Source organism: Stegastes partitus, unplaced genomic scaffold (genome assembly GCF_000690725.1).
Source record: "Stegastes partitus isolate 25-593 unplaced genomic scaffold, Stegastes_partitus-1.0.2 Scaffold312, whole genome shotgun sequence".
NCBI lineage: Eukaryota > Metazoa > Chordata > Actinopteri > Pomacentridae > Stegastes > Stegastes partitus.
In genome coordinates this window covers 390,496-410,490 of record NW_007578043.1, presented here as the reverse complement: position 1 = coordinate 410,490, position 19,995 = coordinate 390,496, and the positions used below count along the sequence as shown (strand labels likewise).

The 19,995-nt window shown below is 41.5% G+C and overlaps 1 protein-coding gene across 1 annotated transcript in view; it reads right to left on the bottom strand.

Annotated features, from left to right (window-relative positions):
* Positions 1-19,995, bottom strand: part of arap2 (ArfGAP with RhoGAP domain, ankyrin repeat and PH domain 2) — a 173,628-nt gene that overhangs the window by 64,858 nt on the left and 88,775 nt on the right. The window contains exon 14 of the mRNA XM_008283445.1: positions 12,097-12,271. Within this exon, the coding sequence (XP_008281667.1) occupies positions 12,097-12,271 (175 nt within the window). The remainder of the gene's footprint in view (positions 1-12,096; positions 12,272-19,995) is intronic.

The following is a 19,995-nucleotide window of genomic DNA, read 5'->3' as shown; positions in this document are numbered from 1 at the left end:
TTGTAGTTATACTTCTGTAGTAACACTTGTGTGATACTATCCTACACATCTAGCATGTCTCTGTGTGGGACAGTGTCATCTTGTTGTGGTGACACAAGTTTAGATTCTTAGAAATAAAAAAAAACATTCCTGGCAGTGATTTTGAAAGCAACCTTGTGCCTTGAACTACCAACTTGGTCGTTCTAAATGAGGACTGCAGGAGATAAAGCAAAATGAAAAAACACCGAACAAGTGCGCCGTCATTTTCTAACTATAATCAGTCTAGTTAGTCTCATGCAGCAACAAAATAAACACCAGCATCCCTTCTGGCACTCCTTTTTTTTTTTTTAATGTGTGCTATGGCCATTTGTAACAAGTGCAATATATTTTTGATGCGATGCCAAGGAACGCTGAGCCAAGTTAGTTAGAAACATCTGTAATCTAGCCGTGAATCTAACATACAGGATGTATCTGCCAATAGCAGCATCGTAAATACATGGAATCTGATATAGATTTTCTGCATTAAACTGCAGGGAAGTGAGTCAACGGCACACACACACACACACACACAAATACACATTTTTTCCAACCACTCAGGTTGACAGAATGTAAATAAGCCAGTGGCTTGATGCTGTATCAGTTGTAACAAGGCTCTCTCTGTGAGCCGTCTAAACAATCCCTCTGGGCCCCTAAAGCTGGACTCTGTTAAGATGGGACTGTGATGTCTGTGGGGGCGGCAGTTGAGAAGTCTGGCCTGTGCTGATTGGCTCAGTCCCCAGTGAAGGGAGGTGACATGACAGAGTGCTCAATTAGCCATCTGGTCGCCCACGGCAACGGTCACAAAGTGGTCCCCGACAAGCGGCGGACAGTGGGGTAATCAGAGGAGCTCGCTCGCACACATGCACGTACACACAGAAATTAAGCCACATGTAGGAAACGATAACAGCAACAGAAAACATATGCAAGGAAAGCATAGATAACGTGTACAAGTGAGGCGGTGATAAAGGAGGACCATTACAGCGGAGTTCCTGGTACTCCACCAAACACCGGTTATGTTAGCTATTGTGTGTGCAATAAATATGGATAAGTTGTTTTTCTGCAACATTCTCACACAAATGTGGACAGCATTGGATTTAATTTCAGGAACGGATCTCAAATTTGTTACGAAACCAAGATTTGGCTCTTAATAAATCCAGTCAGCCATCCCAACAGCCCTGTCTAAAACCCTACTGGTGCTTATGGATCAGATGGGATGTGCACACTCCTGGCGTTTCCTTCACTCGACCGCTAAAGATTTTTCTTACTTCTCAAGTGTCCATCAAACCTACTCGAGTGTTTAATCGTCTTAATTGACCGAGCCTTTCTACCTTCTGTCAGATCTTGGGAAAGTACAGTAATTTCTTATCATGCGCCTCACATCCTGGACCTCTGCCTTCTACCTCATGTATGAGCAATCAAGGAGGATGGAAATTGCGCAATGGATTACAGGGAATTCTGTGACTGTATCCACAAACACTGCTGTCCTTTTAGAGACATCTCCCCATCGCTTCTAAGTGAATCATTGAACGCCAGTATTTGTGGGTGTATCGTTTCTTTCCGTGCACATTTACCCAAAACCAGAAGACAGCAACAACTCATGGACGCTATCCTAAGCAACAGGCCCATACAAGGAATCCTCTTCTGGTGGCCAAACGCCTACAACTGCAAATTAAATTGACTTGTTTTTTTTTTTATAAGCAAAGCAGAACACCTACTACAACGGACAAGCGAAACTTAGTATGGGCATGGGGGACAGAGCTAGTCGTCTCCTAGCCTCGAAGCTAAGGCTTCAATATGCCTCCCACTTCGCATCACAAACCTGACTGTAGAGGCGGTAAACATAAATTCTGACTTCACATCCTTTCATTCCCCCCTGATACGTCTGTCCTTTTATAAATAATTCAGATTTTGCATTAATGTAGATTTAGCATACTGCCTCTCGAGTATCACACCAGAGGACCAAACAGGCTTTAGTCGAGGTCATCAGTTGTCATGAATGTGTCTCTATCTGCCTCTTGAAGTCCTGAAACAGTCAGTTAATTGGACGCAGAGAAGGTAATTGATCGAGTTAAATGTTTATGTACACTCGTACAAAAAAATAATTCAATCTAATGGATAGACTTCTCCTCACAAGAGGAGGTATCAAGCACAGAGTATGATTGTATGCCGATGATACATTATTATATTTCCAAGACACAGTAATCTGTGCTGACAAAATAATGAATCCTTAAGGCCCAATTAGTGTTTTCAGGTTACAAACATGCCATCTCATAACTTTAACTGTGTCAATACATGTCAGCACCTCCATACAAAAGGAAGACTGTTGAATCTGTGGCTTGTTTGTCAAATAGGAACTATTAAAATAAAAGTTCTCCCCTGATTCTGTTTTTTCTTTGGGCTCTTTCTTTCTTTCAGCCAAAATATTTGTCAAACTCACTTAGCACCGCAATACTATTTTACATTTCAGGTAGTAATGCCCCTAAAGCATCCAAAGTGCAGGATCTCCGATATAGAGGCCAGCGAAATGCATTTTTTGAGAAAATAAGCAACGGCTGATTACTGGCTCATGAGGCTGGTGAAAAAATAAAATAAAATAAAAAGTCTGCAGACACATTTGCACATCTGAAATAAGGCATTAAGCATGCATTGTGTGGGGGCTTTGCCTTAACCATTATGCAGCTCTATTACTGGACTGCCAACTTCCAAAAGCTTGACAAATCATGTCATTTCCTTGACATCGACTCTTGCACTATGGAAGCCAACTCTTGCACTCCATCCTCGTTTAGTGCTTTAGCTGTTGCTGCCCTCTTGATTTGTCCCTTCCCAATACACCAGCAACCCTGCAGTTCTCTCCTGATATATAATGCGGAAGCAACTTAGAGAACATTTCCAATCTTTATTAAACCCAGCTTTTGTAAATGAAAGAGGAGGAAGGGCCTTGTAACTTTTCGTGACCTCCACACTACGATGAGATGTTTGGAACTTTTGAAAACCTTGTTGCTAAATTTGGTTTACAGATTCATGGTCTATTCAGATGCTTTGAATTGCTTTCCAAGAACTCACATCTTTTACTAAACTATCTAAGAAAACTCAGCTGGAGAGTATAATTCTTGTTGCGTATCTAAGATCATCGGGACAGTGGGCATTAGCAATCATCTTCTGGCTAAACAGTACGTGGTAAAAGGAGCTGGGGCTCAAGTTGGAAGAAAACAGTCAGGATCAAGTCCACTTATACAAGCTTTACTTCGATAAAAGTGATTTATACGAAGTAAATGTAGGTTTACCCGACACCAAGCTGACCTTCACCGTCCTTATAGCCAAACATTGCTTCTACTTTAAAAGAGGAAACTCCCTAAAACAACTTCTTTTTCTTTTCTTTTCACCACTTTGAGAAAAATCAAGCAAACAATCTGAGGATCTTTGAAAAGATTTAATTTGGTACCACTCTCTTTCCTTTATAATCTCTATCCTGTATATTTTCCTCCCCACTTTGCTCAACATTTAACATGATAAATACCTTTCTCTCTTTCCCCATTTTCTTTTTTTAAATCTTGTTTCTTGCATCCCCTGAGACATATGGAATCGTGGGCAGGTGGGCGGGTGAATCTGGGATGATGGGTGCATTTCGTTTTGTTTCTATATTTGTTTATGGGTTCAAAACCGTTTAAAACTTTCAGACTTCTTATTTGCAGTTAGTACCTGCGCTATCTGTACACGCTTTGAAGTTTGCTCAAGAAACAAAAAATAAAGAATAATAAAAAAAAAAAAAGCTAAAGGAGGCCAGAAGGGTTCATTTCCAAGTGTAAAAAGGTACAGTCATTTGTATGATTATGGAAATGAAACGCATTTTTATATTGCGATATTTAGCCCGAGGCCACACACACATACAAACATTTACTTATTCTTTTGCCAATAACACTTTAAATTAAAACTATCCACGTACAGACACTTCACCGGAGACAAATCCGTACTTTTCCCAAACTCTCAGCAGCGCCTTGTGACCCCCCATGTTCTGTGTACAGTCGTGGCTTGGCAAAAAAAAAACACAAACAATACCAACAAACACAGAAAAATCTGTGTTAGCTAATAAAAGGGTGGAAAGAATACAGGGCTTCTGATTTAGTGTGTGTGTGTGTACCAACGCTTGTGTTCATCTTTTTATTATCCACACAGAAAGACTGGATAAATTTTTAATGTGCCACAGATTCGAGGCGTCAGGGATGCTGGGGTGGCGACAATAAAACTTATTTGCCTCCAAATCCGTGGTGTGTCATTTAAGAAGAAGCGGAATGATGTCAACAGTAAGAGGCATTGCTGCATAACTCGGTTTTACAGTGCAATGGCCTCCTGGGTGGAGTGAAGAGCCGCCATAAAATACGATTTACATGTTTACATTGTTCTGCTTACAGGTTAGGCATTAGCTTTTATCCAGAGTTTCATAGCTGGCAGGAGCTCAGCGTCAACACACAAGTTGTTTTGAAAAAAAAAAAAAAAGTCCAGTTAAAGCCACTATTTGCAGAATTCTTATGCGTTTAGCATCTTGCAAACAGCTCCTATGAAAATAGTTTATAGAGAAGTGTGAACGTCCTGGGGAAAACTGGTTATGCTAGTATCTATATTCATACTTTCTCCGGGATTTGCCAAAGTATGGAATTACTCACATAGCTACTTTAAAGAACCATCACATTTTCTATATCTGGTCAAATGACTATGTTTTAATGTGAAATGTAAAGAAAGAACGAGTGTTATCATTTAACTCTGCGGCTCCCCGGACTTGTTTTTTTTTGGTTTTCAGGCCTGCAGATTCACTCTTATGGCTCTCATCGGCCTCGTTTTCAGCCACGGCGGGGGGGATGCTTTCTGCTTAGGAATCTTGTAAGCTCACTGTATGATAGCTAAACAAAGATAGCAACAAGTTAAAGATTAAAAGTGGAGCTTTGATCAGCAGAAGAGCCACATGTTTCATTTAAGGGCGGGGTGGTGAACCAACCAGGACGAGAAGGAGCGAACAGTGGGCTTATTCAGTCAAATGTATTGACACCCTTTCATGAAAGAAAAAAGTCCTAATCGTCACTTAAATAACTAGAAACTAAAAAAAGTAATAATAAATAAAAATTTGCTAAATTATAATTTAGTGAAATAAGACGTTGCTTTTGAATTGTGGTTGAAAAGAATAATTTAAAAAAATAAATAAATAACTGTCCCGGACAAATTAGAGCACTTTGCTGATGAGCCAGAATACCTGCAACAGGTGCAGAAGTCTGATTGAGAGTTACAGAAAACACCTGATTGCAGTGATTGGCTCAAAGGGTTGTTCAACTAAATATTAGTTTACGGGTCCCATCATGCTTGTTTTTTAAATATATATTTCTGTTGAACCACAATTCAAAAGCAATGTCACGATTTTCATATTTTTTTAAAAATTTATTTTCACTTCTGTCAATTTCAGCTTATTTCAGTGACAGCTGTTTTTTCCTTCTTTAATGGGAGGGTATGAATACATTTGAGGACGATTTTAATTGTCAAAAAAAACTTTAAATGAATGCTACAGTTGCTCTGGATGTGTAAATAAGCAACTGTGAATTCTACGATATCGGCATCACGACTTCAGAAGGTGATGTTGTTTGCAGCTTGTTGCATTGCGGATACAAGTCGGTATTTACATGTTGGAAGATGATGTCGTTCTTTATGTCTGTGGCAAATACTCCACGCTAGCTTCCAGTAAAATACATTCAAAAGATGTGTGATTTTTTGATATATAACACAAACTTGTGGACAAATTCATGTCAACACAGGCCATTAGGGAATGATTTCATATAATTCATCTCTATCCAGCTAACCGACAGCCTTCTGGGTACCAAAAAGCAGCGCTGGGAACCACTGACCTCGCCTTTTTACATTTTTCTTTCCAATCGACTGACATTTTCTAAAGATCCTCAGTCTGTGGCAGTGAATAGGAGAATTTTTAAAAAATAAATAACTCGATGGGCACTTTTGTATGATCTGACACATCCAAGTAAGTGTGGGGCAGTAAAGCTGGCAACAAGGCTAAGTGACAGCTTTAGCTCTGCTGCTAATGTCCAACACCTGCACCACTTGTGAACCAATTACCAGCTTGTCTTTTCAGGCCAACAGGGACCAGCGGCAAAAAAATAAAAAAAGTCAGAGGAGTGAAATTTGGTTTGTGTGTTAAGAAGCCAACCTTGTATGTGACTCAATCCAGCCACAGACCTGGATTTAAACCAATCAGTGCTTTAAACTGATTTTCCACCTCTCGAAGCTACATTTTCAGTTTTCTCTAACATGTGCAGCTCATTGGCATGTACAGATTTTCATTCTGTAAATGTAAACTTCCTTTACACTTTAACAAATTAACTCTTTTCACAACTCAACGAACGCGTTTGCAAATGACACTGCAATGAAAACATCCTCTTTTATTTTATTTTTTATAACTACGAATGACTTCTAATTTAATTAAAACTGTTGTGGAAACACTGATTGTTGGGGGACTTTCAAATGCACAACTGTAAATTCGCAGATTGCGGTAAATTACCTTTTTAAAAAAGTGGTATCAACAAAACCCACACGTTTTTGACATTTACTCGTGTTTGTACGGTCTACGTGGCCTCTTGAATTAAGCATACGGGAATACACTCGACATAAAAAAATAATAAAAGGAGCTAAAAATATACAAGACACTGCGGCGGAAGCCTTTGACTATAAGGGATAGAGCCATCATTGAAGCTGCCCTCAGGGGTTCCTAAAACGCGAAGGCCTCGGAGAGCTTTTTTTTTTTTTTTTTTTAATAGAATCTGGGATGGTAGTATGCAAATTCATGCTCCTGCGGTATCCCAGGGTGGATTGGGGCGAGCAGGTGTGGGTGGGTAGAACGAGGTCTGTCGAGGCCCACGAGCGTGAACTCACATCTATGCAGAGAGAGAGAAGCGCTAATGAAGTGGCCGTGCTCTGGTATCAGTGGATGTCCTAACACCGGAGCTACAAATGAGCCACAGCGGAGGGAAGGAACTGCGCAAAGGTTCTGGGAGAAGCGCGCTGACAGCTTTGTTTTCGCTCGCTATGTCCAAGGGAAATGGAGGGCTTTCCTATTTTTATTTTCGGGAGTCGGCCTGCAAAGACTTGTTTTTCTTCTCTGCACACTAATTTAGATTTTTGAGAATTCTGCAGGGTTTCTAATTGTTTATCGGTGGCTCGCTCTGTTCTCCCAACCGAGGGGTAGTGAATTTTTTTAAAAAAGGGATCATGTCTGTCATCATTTCATTCAATGCAGTGTCTGGCTTACATCACTTTCTGCTGGTGGAATGAGGGCCTGAAGTGCACCCTTGATGTGGATGCATGTTTTACAAGCTAAATGAAAGGAGAGAAACTGTGCACGCAGCAAGACGGAGCGGCCTGCGAATAACTTACACCTCACCTTACGTTACCTCGCACGTTGGAAAATTCAACCCGAGGCCGAGGTCTTTAGAACTCTCAGACAACTCAGTAGTTTTGTCCTCAACGCTGGCCGCTATGCGTCTCCTTTTATTCTTCCCTCTATCTTCGCTCTGTCAACACCAGAGGGGATGGGTGCCGAGCGGGTATTGAATTGTTCCCGGATTCTGCCAGACATAACACAACAACTGCAAAAAAAAAAAAAGTTCAATTTTTTTTTTTTGTTTAATCAAAAAATTTCACAAGTCTGTCTGTGAACTCAGGGGGCCGCATGCACAAAAAAACAATGCCGACACCGCTTTCCACAGCTTTTGTGTGTCGTGACAATGTGTCCGACGGTCGCGAAATGTCAGAAGACGGAATCTGGACGAGACTTTGTGGGAAGCTTTAATCTTTTTCAGCACACCACTAGTTCTTTCTGCAATATAGAATGATTGTATAACACAGAAACAGCAGCACAGTCTGCCTCTAGCCTCTTATTTTTTAATTCTGGAGCGTATCTGTATAGCAGAGCTGATAAAACACACACTGAATCGTGCCTTTACTGTTACACTAAAAGCTATTTAATCATGTTGGGGACGAGTAAACAGTTTGGATGTTAAAAGACAAGGTAAACCCATCGATTACTACTGCAGAGGTTTAAAACGCGTCACAAACTTAGGAGTGTTTTTGGCACTCAAACCGGAATAAATTGCATTTATTGGGGACTTTAGGCCGAATACTGTTGTTGTTGATGATGTATTATCAAAATAATAAACCTCATCCATACATTAGCAGCTTCTGGCTAAATTGGGCATCTTAAACTTTTGGTTGATGTTGGTCGTACATAAAAAAAAAACCAGCTCCCACACCCTTACTTCCTGTCATACTAAATACAGTACAATGCTTCCTGTATTGGGACTGAATGCTTTTATTGAACATAAATCATGGGGATGTAGAACTGTCACATATGAATGTAATTTCAGGAGGTTACTGGGCCGGTGTTTCAGGATATTAAGAAAAGGCTCATATTGCCAGTTTCACACATATAAATATGTTTGGTCTTCGAGCTACCACCTTAGCGTGTGATGTGCTACATAATCTATAACGTTAGAGGATGGTTGGTCACCTCTTGGGCTAATCCAAGCCTCATGGGGAAAATGTATCGTAGATCTGCTGTAGTACCTTGTTAGCTTTTACTGTTTGATGAAATGGGAGTTACAGGTCTGTGGGACAACTGCCCATAAGGGTCGCAAAAAAAAGGAGGGAACTTTCCTGGTGAACTCTGCAACATACAAATGGTAAAGAAGTATCTGGTATCTGGTAGCCTGAAGCCCTTGATAATGCTAAACCAGGATTTTAAAATGTTAACACAGGCCAGGAGCAGAGAGCAACTATAGCTGCTAATGGTCAAGGAAGGACTGATCACATACAACAATCTGCAAACTAAAGCAATTAAGTGTATCTGCCATGCTTTGCTCTAAATATAAATACATTTTAGAGGCAGCAGTAAATACAGATTTGCTAGATTGATAAAGATCATGCACCAGTATTTGTGGACATCTGGTCCAACAGAGCAGCTGTTTCCAGCAGCTAAATCCAATATTTAGCATTTTTCTGACTATCAGTGTTGTTGATTTCTAAACAAGTCCTGATATTTAATACAAAATATGCTATTTTGGTTCTGATGGAACCACCTCAATCAAGCTGTACTAACCCACCCATCCACCCATCCATCCATCCATCCATCTGATTGGCTACTCGTCACCAGTCATGGCCTGTCAACACCCATCCATCCATCCATCCATCCATCCATCCATCCATCCATCCATCCATCCATCCATCCATCCATCCATCCATCCATCCATCCATCCGATTGGCTACTCATCACCAGTCATGGCCTGTCAACACTAAAGGATAATTGTCGAAAAGTTCTCTTTAAATAAACACAAGCAAAGTGCAAATAGAGTTCTGTTTTTTTGCTTTTTTTTATTTTCATTTTTACTGCAAATGTATATTGGGATCAATAAAGTTCTATTCTATTCTATTCTATTCTATTCTATGTTGGTGTCTAATTACTGAAATGGAAATATAATGTGTGTGTGTGTGTGGCAGTGTATGCCCCACTGTTGGTGTGGATATGTGTGAAATCCAGACGATAAAGCATCATCCATTGGGCCAGTCGTACACTTTGGCAAAAACAAGACACTGTCCTTAAGGTGGCATCCGGCTGAGGGTTAACATCACTTTTAGGAGTTGCTTCCTTGTGGCCACTTGGTCATTTAGTCCCAGCTTGCAAAGTGCTGCACTGACTATTGTCCCTGAGGCAAGATCTCCATTGCAGCCAAGGAGCAGTGTCAGTCTGTCAGAGTAACATTTGGGTCCTCAGTAACCTCGCTGACCCGGGTCCTGCTTGTCTGCAATAGTTGGCCAGTTTAGCTGCACATCCGTCTCTCCAGAAAAAGTCTGCTTAGGTCTACATTTGTTTGTTTGTTAATGATGAAGCTCTACAACCTCCAGACACATAATGAACATATAGACACTGCCTGTAAGCTACATATTTCAGATGGACAATACCACACGCGGGAATGTGTGTGTGTGTGTTTGTCTGCATGCGTGTCTTCCAGCACACCTCCGAGTAATGGCCATCACCATGGTGACCAGGTGACCCATACTAGCAATTAGCGAGTCCCTAACAGGCTCGGTGCCGGCGAGCGTACACAGATGCGGCGCATATATTATGTAAAATACAGTCCCAGAGAAAGTCTCCCCCCGGCCCCAGCCGACGGCCTCTCTCGCTCCTTTAATCTAATACATTCTTATCATCAGCCCTGTGTGGAAGCACACAAACAAAACACACCCATCACGAGGAAGCTACACGACACAGCACATCTGTGCCGTGCCTCCGATGCCGAGGATACGAGGTGGGTAATACAAAGGCGAGTTGGGGGAAAGTCGGAGAGAGACAGAGATGTAGAAAAAGAAAAGAAGAAAAAAATAGAAAGAGAGAGAGAGAGAGAGAGACAGAACTTTTAACTTAAAACTCGCCGGCTTCAAATTTGTGGGTTTTTCTGCCTTCATTTCCTATTCATGGCAAAGCGGAAAAAAAACTCCCACTGTGCTTTTATGAATGTGGCAGCACAGCGGTGAGTATGAGTTTTAAACATGATTGGCTTGTTAAAGTATAAAGACAATGGGCAGAATATATGTGGCGCCGATGGTTGTAAAAGTCCAACTTGCACACCTAGTTTAAAGGCCTTTCCACAGATTTATGAGAGCATGTCAGGGTTTTTTTTTTTTTTTTCTTTTCTTTTTTTAGCTCTGGCCAGAATCAGTTATTCTGTTTTATAGCTGCTTTTTGTGGCTCAGGCACCTCACCTAGGTTGAATACTGACCACGGAAAAGTTTCCTGCACTCTAGGCTCTTATTCCCATCGTTACCGAACGGAAGATTATGTGCAGTATACATTCACACAGGGTGGAGGCTTTTAATGACATAATTAAAGAACGAAAACACAAGAGAAGAAGTTTGTCCGTCATGTTTGCCAGTAACATGAGCAACACCTTGCTAACCTTGTTTATTACCTGCAGTGGTAAATTTCTCCCACAGCCAAGGATCAAAGAAGTGATAACCGCATTATTTTGTGGGTTCATTTAGCGAGTACGCTTTCCCCCTATAAACTTCTCACTTTTTTTTTAATTTTTATTGCACTAAATGTTTGAATCAAACAATGTCGTTAAAATAAATATGAGGGAAAAAGTCCAAAAACTGGAATTAAAACTTCTTTTATTCCTCTCCCATTGATCAAAAATGATGACTCTGCACATGAAACTGAATAATAATGATTCAAGGGTGGAAAAACAGCCATCGTGCTGCAGTTCCTCCAATGGCCACTTGAGGCTGGCTCCAAAAGCAACCTCATTGACCTCCATAGTAAAACGCCCAACTTTACAGCAGAAATAAACAAAAGCCTGGCACAAAAAATAAAGGTTTTAGTCTCTTTAACTAAATTCCCAGCACATGAAAACAGCACGGGGGGTGAATTTTTATATAACTGTATTAAGGCTTAAGGTTATGCATAATTAAAGGCTGCTTTGAAAGACAGATGGGCACCGATCGCAGGACATTTTATGGCCCAGAGATATTTCCATCACCCACCTCGGTTCGACTCATGCTTCACCGCTTTCCGGATTAGCAGTGAGCTAGGAGTTGCTGCATAAATGGAGCCACCGCACTGAGCTTCAAAACCACTCTTGAGGATGGGTGACTTCCTAGACCAGGGGTGGGCAATCCTGGTCCTGGAGGGCCACAGTCCTGATCAGGATCGTTATCAGGCTTCTGCAGAGCTTGATGACGAGCTGATCATTTGAATCAGGTGTGTTGGAAGAAGGAAACATCTAAAACATGCAGGATTGTGGCCCTCGAGGACCAGGATTGCCCACTCCTCTCCTAGACCATCTTTATGGACAATCTATACCTCCATCCCCAGCAGCTCCAACAGTAACATGCGGCTAACACACTAATGCTTCAGTATAAATCAACTATTGAAACCATTTCATGCTATTTTTGCTCTTGCAATATAAAATATTGGTATTGAAAGAGCAAATCAAAGATACGCAGTAACTAAGGGGGTCACGCAATCTTGCTCACCAGATAGCTTGTTCTGGTGCAGGAACTCCATCTGTAGCTTCTGTCCGGCACGTTGAGCCAAGAGATACGGGGTGGAGTAGGTTGGATCCCCAGTGGCACACATAACATCTGCGCCGCTGAACACCAGCGCCATGGTCTGCAGCACGTCAGGCGTCACCACAGCTGCACACAGCGCCTGCAAATACAAAAAGAAGATAGTACATCGAGAGCCTCTCTGTGCTTGGCCTTTTACCTCTACCTTCACCGTGGGTCCCTCGAGGTCTCCCCAGCATTTATAAAAACCCTTCAATAATGCATGTGTAGGATAGTATTTTGGTATGTTTGTGATTCTTCAAGCTGATTTATAGCGGTCACAAATGTCCCACCTTTCAACTTCACATTTCCTGCTGTGATAGCTTAATAAAAGACTGAGTAAGTGGAGCATGGATTTCTAGGTAGCTTTCAATAGTTGGATTAATACCTTTAACAATTTTGCATTCGGGACAATGAAGCAGTGAAAATCCCTGGAAATGTGAGCGCGGTCTCACTTCCCAGGAAGCAGTTTTGGTGTTGCTCTGTGTGAATGCCAAGCCGATAGAGGACAAAGAGTCTATAAAGCGGCGTCAGAAAACCATATAAAGTTTAGAATTGAGTTCCGCCCGCTGATCTCCAAAGAGAAGTTAAAATATGATCAAACTTTAATACTCCCTGTGGGAATCATTAAAGCTCAAATCCCTGTGAAAAGAGGAATATAGCAAATAAGAACAGGACAAATGGGCCATATTAAATATAATGAAGCTAACAGTTTCCAAGAACAGAAATGTGCGGATAACGACGTGGAAAACAATGGAGGGAGCAGAAGAGCAGGAAGAAGAAAAAAAAATACATATATGCCGAATAAAAAACACATCAATAGCACATAATATATGGTATTTATAGATATGATTTGTCAAATATGTTTACAAATCAATTTATTCTACACATATAAAAATAGTAAAATTGGATCACCACCTGCAACACTTCCAGTTTTAAAGCGACAGAACTACAACACAAATTAAAGCTGCAACATGCGAGATTTTTCACATAAATATAGCATGAATGTAGCAGTAAACAGCTATCTGTTATGTTCAGATATAGTGGAGAACGTGTGACTTCATTCCTTGGCAGGGAAAGTCAGTCACACTCCCTCTGCGTTCGCTGTAATCCGAGCTTTTCTGTTCTCTGTTTTTTGGCAGCCGGTCAAGCGAAAGCGCAGTCCAGTGTTCGGCTGATGCCCTCAAAAAAAAACAGAAGAATTCAAAAACAAAGTATTGTATTTATGACATTTGACTAATTTGTATGAACTTGGTTTATTTCGGGTCAGTGTTAAGAGTTTCTGGTGCTGCTGTTGTTCTGCTTTCTTTGACTATAGATCCTACGGCCGTTCAGTTTGACGATGCTAGCGTACGCTAACGCTCATGGATGGATGATTTTGTTGTTGGCGCGACCTCTGTGGTTGTAAATAAACGTGAAGGGAGGAGATGTTGCCAACGTTCAGTGGTTCTGAATGTTGCACAGCGACCTTTAAAGTACACTTTTAGAATTAAAAGCAACAATCAGCATAGCGGAGATGAAGTTTTCTGCCACTACTTCCTACTGGATCCACCAGTTTGAAGTTGTCTTCAACCTGTTTGCCCTCATTTCATAACACAGGTGCTTTGCTAAACATCTGAAGCCTCAAGCGTAACTCAAGACTTTTAAAAGCTCCTCGAGGTTGACAAAAGACATCATGCTCCTGTTTTGAAATCGTGATAAATAAATAGACTTCTCTGTGTAAAATTGCTAGCATGCTGTTTTAAGGACGTAAAATTGTAGCCTTAACTGGGACGCGGGGTTAGGCCTATTATAGTTATTACACAGTTGCCTGATCGCAATTATTTGAGCTCACTGTAATTATTTTGCATAATTGTTTCCATTTACCTCCAACAGCTGGATGAAACTCGCAGAAATGTCACGTTTCAATCTCTACTTCCACGTTACATTTAACCATTTGAACCCCCTCTTAAGCATTCGACTGCATTTCGATGAGGATTTATTGACGTTGACATGACGGATTGAGTTGGACGCCAAACACAGAATCACAATCAGCTTTACTGGTCAAGTATGTGTGCACACAGAAGCAGTTAAACGGCGGTGTTAAAGTCCTTAAGCACAAAATAACACTGCATGGTCCACTACTATGTACAGATAGAGAAAATAAAACATGTCCAAAGTGACTCAAAGCTTAGTAAAAAATACAGTTATTCACAATAAATACAGGGTAATTGATGCCCTGTATGAATGAGGTAGGTGGACGCTGAGATGAAACAGGTTTGTGATATACAGCGGTTAGGGGTTGGGATTTAAAATCAGAGAGATGGCTTGTGGGAATAAAGATAATGCTGTACTGAGGCAGCCATCTTGAGGCCTTTAACCCTTTCAACACGATGTGAACAAGGTTCTCGGTAGCGTCATAACAGCCGTTACGCTGCTGCCTGAAAAAATTTTGCTGCAAATTGGGTCGATACGCTGTTTCCGTAACGGGAAAATATTTAACAACAAGCGCTGATGGAGTTTCGCTACCGTCGTCTTTGCTGCTAACGCTGCTATTCGCTAGCGTAATTGCCGCTACCCATGCGCAGCAGCAGTTTTTAACACCGTAAAGCACTTTGCGTTGATCCATGTATGAAAAGTGCGATATAAATAAAGTTTGATTTTATATTTCCTAGGAATTAAAGCCAAAGTTACTTAGTGTTGAAAGGGTTAAAGCTGTATCGGCAATATTGTTCAGCATCGCAGGGCAAGACCTCCATATTGACTTGACAACACATTGCAATTCAAGTGGTCTGACAGGAAACTAGACTTCTGCACCTCCCTGTGGTTCAATTGTAAGCTTTAGAAATTGATGAGAGATTTTAGCTCGACCTTCTTTTTGAGAATGTGCGAGTTGAACTTTCAAGTGGTTGCATCGGTGCGAGGTCATGACGATCAGTAAGCTGCATTGGCGTCGCTGTAACTGGCACAGGAAGCTGCTGTGTTAACCACAGAGGTGCAAAGTAGTCTTTTTAAAACTTTGGCGGTATTCACACCTAAAATGTGGTCTTCTCGTGAAAAACGGACACACAAAACAGTCGTGGTTTTTCCGCTCATATACAACATGTACAAAATCACTCGACGCCCTTTTTTTAAACTCTTTCTTAAGTCACCACAGACACCAACAGCAGCTACCACAGCCTGCAAAGTGTGGGAACATCGGTAAATTGTACTGTCTATCGATGAGGAAATGTTCAGCAAGTCATATGTTTTAGGAGGGAGGTGCGGCCAAATGAGAAAGTTGGTTGCACCAGTTCGTCTCGAGCCCTGCAATTAAAATCACTTCATCTGGATCAGGTGAGATAAAATAAATAGAAGTGAAAGTAGCATGTGGTGGCATAATGGGAAATCCAATTAATCCAACGGTTGGCTTTGGACTCCTTCTAGCAAGTGGTCAGCAACAGTGGGAAGGAACCAAACCCCATCCCCCTCCAACAAAATCAGGCTCAGGTAAGGCGCCCATCTGCCTCGACCAGTTGGAGTAAGAGTGGGGATGGCGGGGTTACTCATATTATTATATTTTTAAGTCATCGTCAACTAAAATCTCATGATCCCAACAGCTCCACTCCTTAGGTCTAATATATTCTACCTATCTATGGCGAGCCCCCAGAGAGGAAGCCTGGGACAAGATAACGAAAAACCCCAGCGCAGCAGATTGTGATAGGCCGGGACACCTGTCACTCAAACGCACCTCCAACACTGCTGCATAATGTTTAAGATCTCTTTAATGGAAGGAGATATTTGAAAACTGTCACCAGGAGATAAGAAAAAAGACAGTTGATACTAACTTCTTGTGAGTCTCACTTCTTCTGTCTGCCTCCTTCTGTAACGCCTGTTTAACAAGAGCCTTCACCTTGATTTACAGACAGACGTGGGTGCTCTCTAGCGCCAAGCATCCAGTGGACATTGGAGGTACTGCGGTGTAAGGTGCCTGACTTCGATGATGGACCTATTAAACAAACTTTTATATATGCGCACGATGGCCAACGACTCCTTTAATAACGGTAGGGAAAAAAAGCTTACTCATTCAGCATGTCTAGCCATGCAGACACGCTTTGTTAAGAAGAGTTACCTGGCCACACGGCTAAGAGAAACGAGATAAAAGGGGCTAGAAGAGCACAGTCCGACCAAAAGAAAATATTTTCTTTGTCTGTCCGTCTCTTTCTATCGCTCCAGTCAATGGATGTGACATCATGCACGATGACCCGCAACAAAGTGGATCAACAGAGGAGTCGAGTGGCAAATAGCGGAATTTCAACGAAACAACCTCTCCTTTCATCAGGCTCGGGCCGAGTCAGTAGGCTGCATCGATTTGCCACAAACAAGCAATATCCGTCTGAAAGTGAGGCACGGCGAGGCTGTGCATATACGCACAAAGTACCTGTCAATATAACCTGCCCACCTACACACACCGGGCCTCGGATAAAGTCGTCTAAGTACGCGCAGAAATCCATTTATTTCTATCTCTGAGGTCTGCTTCTGCAAAAAAAAAAAAAAAACCTGATTCATCAATTGAAAAATTAATTCCCCAGAAAGGCATCTTTAGTTTATTCCCTCTTTGTCTTTTTTTTTCCTCTTGTCTCTTACACATAAGATGGGGTCAGATTATGGCAAAACAGTCCCATGCAGCCTGGCCTTATTCCGCATCGTCTCTGGAAATGACCTTCCGTGTCATAGCAATTACTGTAGCCACAAGAGGGTTTGTGTGTGTGTGTGTGTGTGTGTGTGTGTGTGTGTGTAATGATATAAGAAGGTCCTCTGACACCCCCCACTCTCTCTAGGTCATGTGGTCTGCGGAGACTCCGTGGAGGTCACTGGGATATGAGCTTCTAATGGGGAACATGGGAGTAAGAAACAGAGAGAGCGGGATGAAGAGGGTGTGAAATGAAAAAAAAAAAAAGATGCTTAACAGAAACACAGAGATTCTGTACGGACGCATATTGACGCAGTAATCTTTTTTTTTTTCATTACTTGCGACGACACTTTAAACGATAGTGATTTGCCGCGTGCGCCGAGTGAGTCCCGTGACCCCTTGAGCCCATAAAACCTGTTAAAATGCCATCGCCTGATTTCAAAATTGCATGAATGTCAACGAGGAAATTGCCGGCATTATTGTCTTTGTTCCGCAGCGGATCCCCGAAGGAATAGGTTTTTTTATATAGCTTTTATTATTTGTGTTACAGTAAGCAAATGTGACACAAAACTGGAACGTGTCCAATGAGATTAGACTCAGCGCGTCCTTGTTTATGTTAAAAATACTTTTTTTTTTTTCTTTTTAATGCATTGCTTGTGATTTATTACTTTAAGATAGGTTGAATTATTTTGAAGAGTGGGTGTAATTTTAGCACGTGTGTGTACAACGCCTCTGTTACACATCGATCTCTATCAAATCTGTTGAGCTCGTTTATAAAAAAAAGGCAGACTAGACAGTAAGAAAGCAAACACAACCACCCACTCCCACCTTCTCCCTGCCTTCTTCTTTATTTCTTTCATGCACACCAACACACACACTTCTGCACTGGCCAGACCCTTTTAGGCAGCCACACTCTCTGTCACACTTCCTCTCCTACACCGCCCTGCTAAAAAAAAAAAAAAAAACTCCCACTAGAACAGCAAATTCACACATCTCAAGTGGAGCGAGCACACATGTTCACACGCGTGTACACAACCGCACATACACACACGCGCGCACGCAAAAGCCGGCAAAGCCGCAATAAAACCAACCCAAGCGTTTCTGTTGTGGATCCTAATCCACTTTTCCACTTAGCTAGCTGGTGTATCTCTTCCTTACTTTCTCGCCTCATTCCCCTCTTTCCGTCTTACATTTCCATTCCTCTCTTTCCGCGCAGGAAAACAATACAACCGGGCTGATCTACGTAAACGCTGAGGCAGGCGGAAACTTCGACGCCGCTTTGTGCTTTTAAGGCTCTATTTTTAAAAGGAAGCCAAAAAGGCAAGGACCCTTTTTTTTTTTTTTTCTTTGCTGCAGCAATAAACTCTAAAGCTGAAGGCCTTAGTGCCAACATGCCCATACTCCAGATCGATAAGACTTCCCCTTTGGCATCTTTAAGCTTAAAGTGCAGATTTACTGATGGTCAAAAGGTCAGAAAAATGTGGGGGGTTTTCAGGTACACTGGATTTATCTAAAGGTGTGAACCATGGACCATTATTTTCTTGAAGGTACAGATGAAGGTATTGGAGGAGGCCATTTGTACGACGTCTGGTGAACTTCTGCTGTACACATTCGTGACTCGGTAATCTAAATGTAAAACGTTCTTTTACGTCGGCTAGCAAGGCTATCGGATTGTCAAGACGGAGGTCGAGACACAAGGAGGGCTTGATGTTTGAAGGGTAATTTGTTGTTAATATTTATTGTTTATAGTTATTATAATAACCAGCGTATTGTTATAATACTAGGCATCACTGGATTTCCCACCTAATTGACCAGTGCGCTTGTGCACAGGCCCCTCGGCTGACATCAAAGGTATGTAAATCTGTTGGATTGTTAAGTCAGATAATACGCTTTTATCCTTAATAAAATGTCATGTCGGCGTTGGAAACCAAGGCTGTCGGTATGTTAAGGCTGTTTTTTTTTGGGTTCCATTCGTTTTTCCTAAAAACCTGTCGGCTAGCAAGGTTTCAGATTGTTAAGGGTCGGAATGTCAAGTCATGACTGTATAAGTAAAATACATTAGATTAGACAAATTTGACATATAAGTGATTTTGCACAAGGGTGCACCCACCTCTGTTGTGTAATGATTCAGCTAGAAGACCATCAATGCTGCTAAAACACCATCTTCTGATGTTATTGTCTAAATGCCAGTGCATCTGAACAATACAGATACCAATCAGATGCAGTGCGATACTGGTATGTGATGTCTAAAATCACCTTGTGGGGGTCATCCAAATTCCAACAGTGCCTCATAATTTAATAACATGATACATGTTTTGTAGCTGCCACCCCTGTGGTCAGGACATCAGCACATTCATAAACCTTTACAAGTCTACAAAACTAAAGCCATAGACTGACAACTGCTGAACAATACCAATGCTAGCCAACACAGCGAGCAACAAGAGACAGTTTGCCTTCAAAATATATCATTCAGCAGATATTCTGACACTTCAATCAGGTATCGACACATCGGCATTTATATTGGACGAATCTAAGAGATGCTTTATCTCAAATGCACCACAGGCAGACAAAATGAAACAAACCCCTGCCACAAGCCAACAAACTGATGTAGGCAGTTTGTTTGAGTTGTCACGTAAAGACAAAATCAACAAAAACACTGATGCTAAGGTTTTTGCTGTATGCTGAGGACGAAGGAGGGAGTCATCTGTAGTGCTTCTGTATCTGCACCACGAAAGCTGAGAAATTCCATGAAAGCCATACAAACACAATACGAACTAAGAGAAATCAAAGGAAAAGCTTTTTGCTTACGTGACAGCTACTGATCAAGCAAGTTAGAAAGTTTCATTCAAACATGAGGAAAAAATAAATGAATGAATGCAAAATCTAGTGTACTGTCTGTAAGTGCAAGAAACTATTTAAAGCAGGAAAGTGGGCCACACACGTGTCATGAGTGTCTGAACTCAATAGAGTGCCGTTTAGACATGCATTCCATTACAGCAGCTGGACATGTGAGACTGATGTCTGAATGAGCACCCTGGTCACTTCACCATCAAGGTTGCTATGGTAGCTATACTAGCTTGAAGCTCGTAATACTTCCACATCACTGCTAACACTGAGGAAGTCTGAAATGCCGTCACATGCACAAGCAATAGTTCTGAGAGTTCGGTTAAATGGTT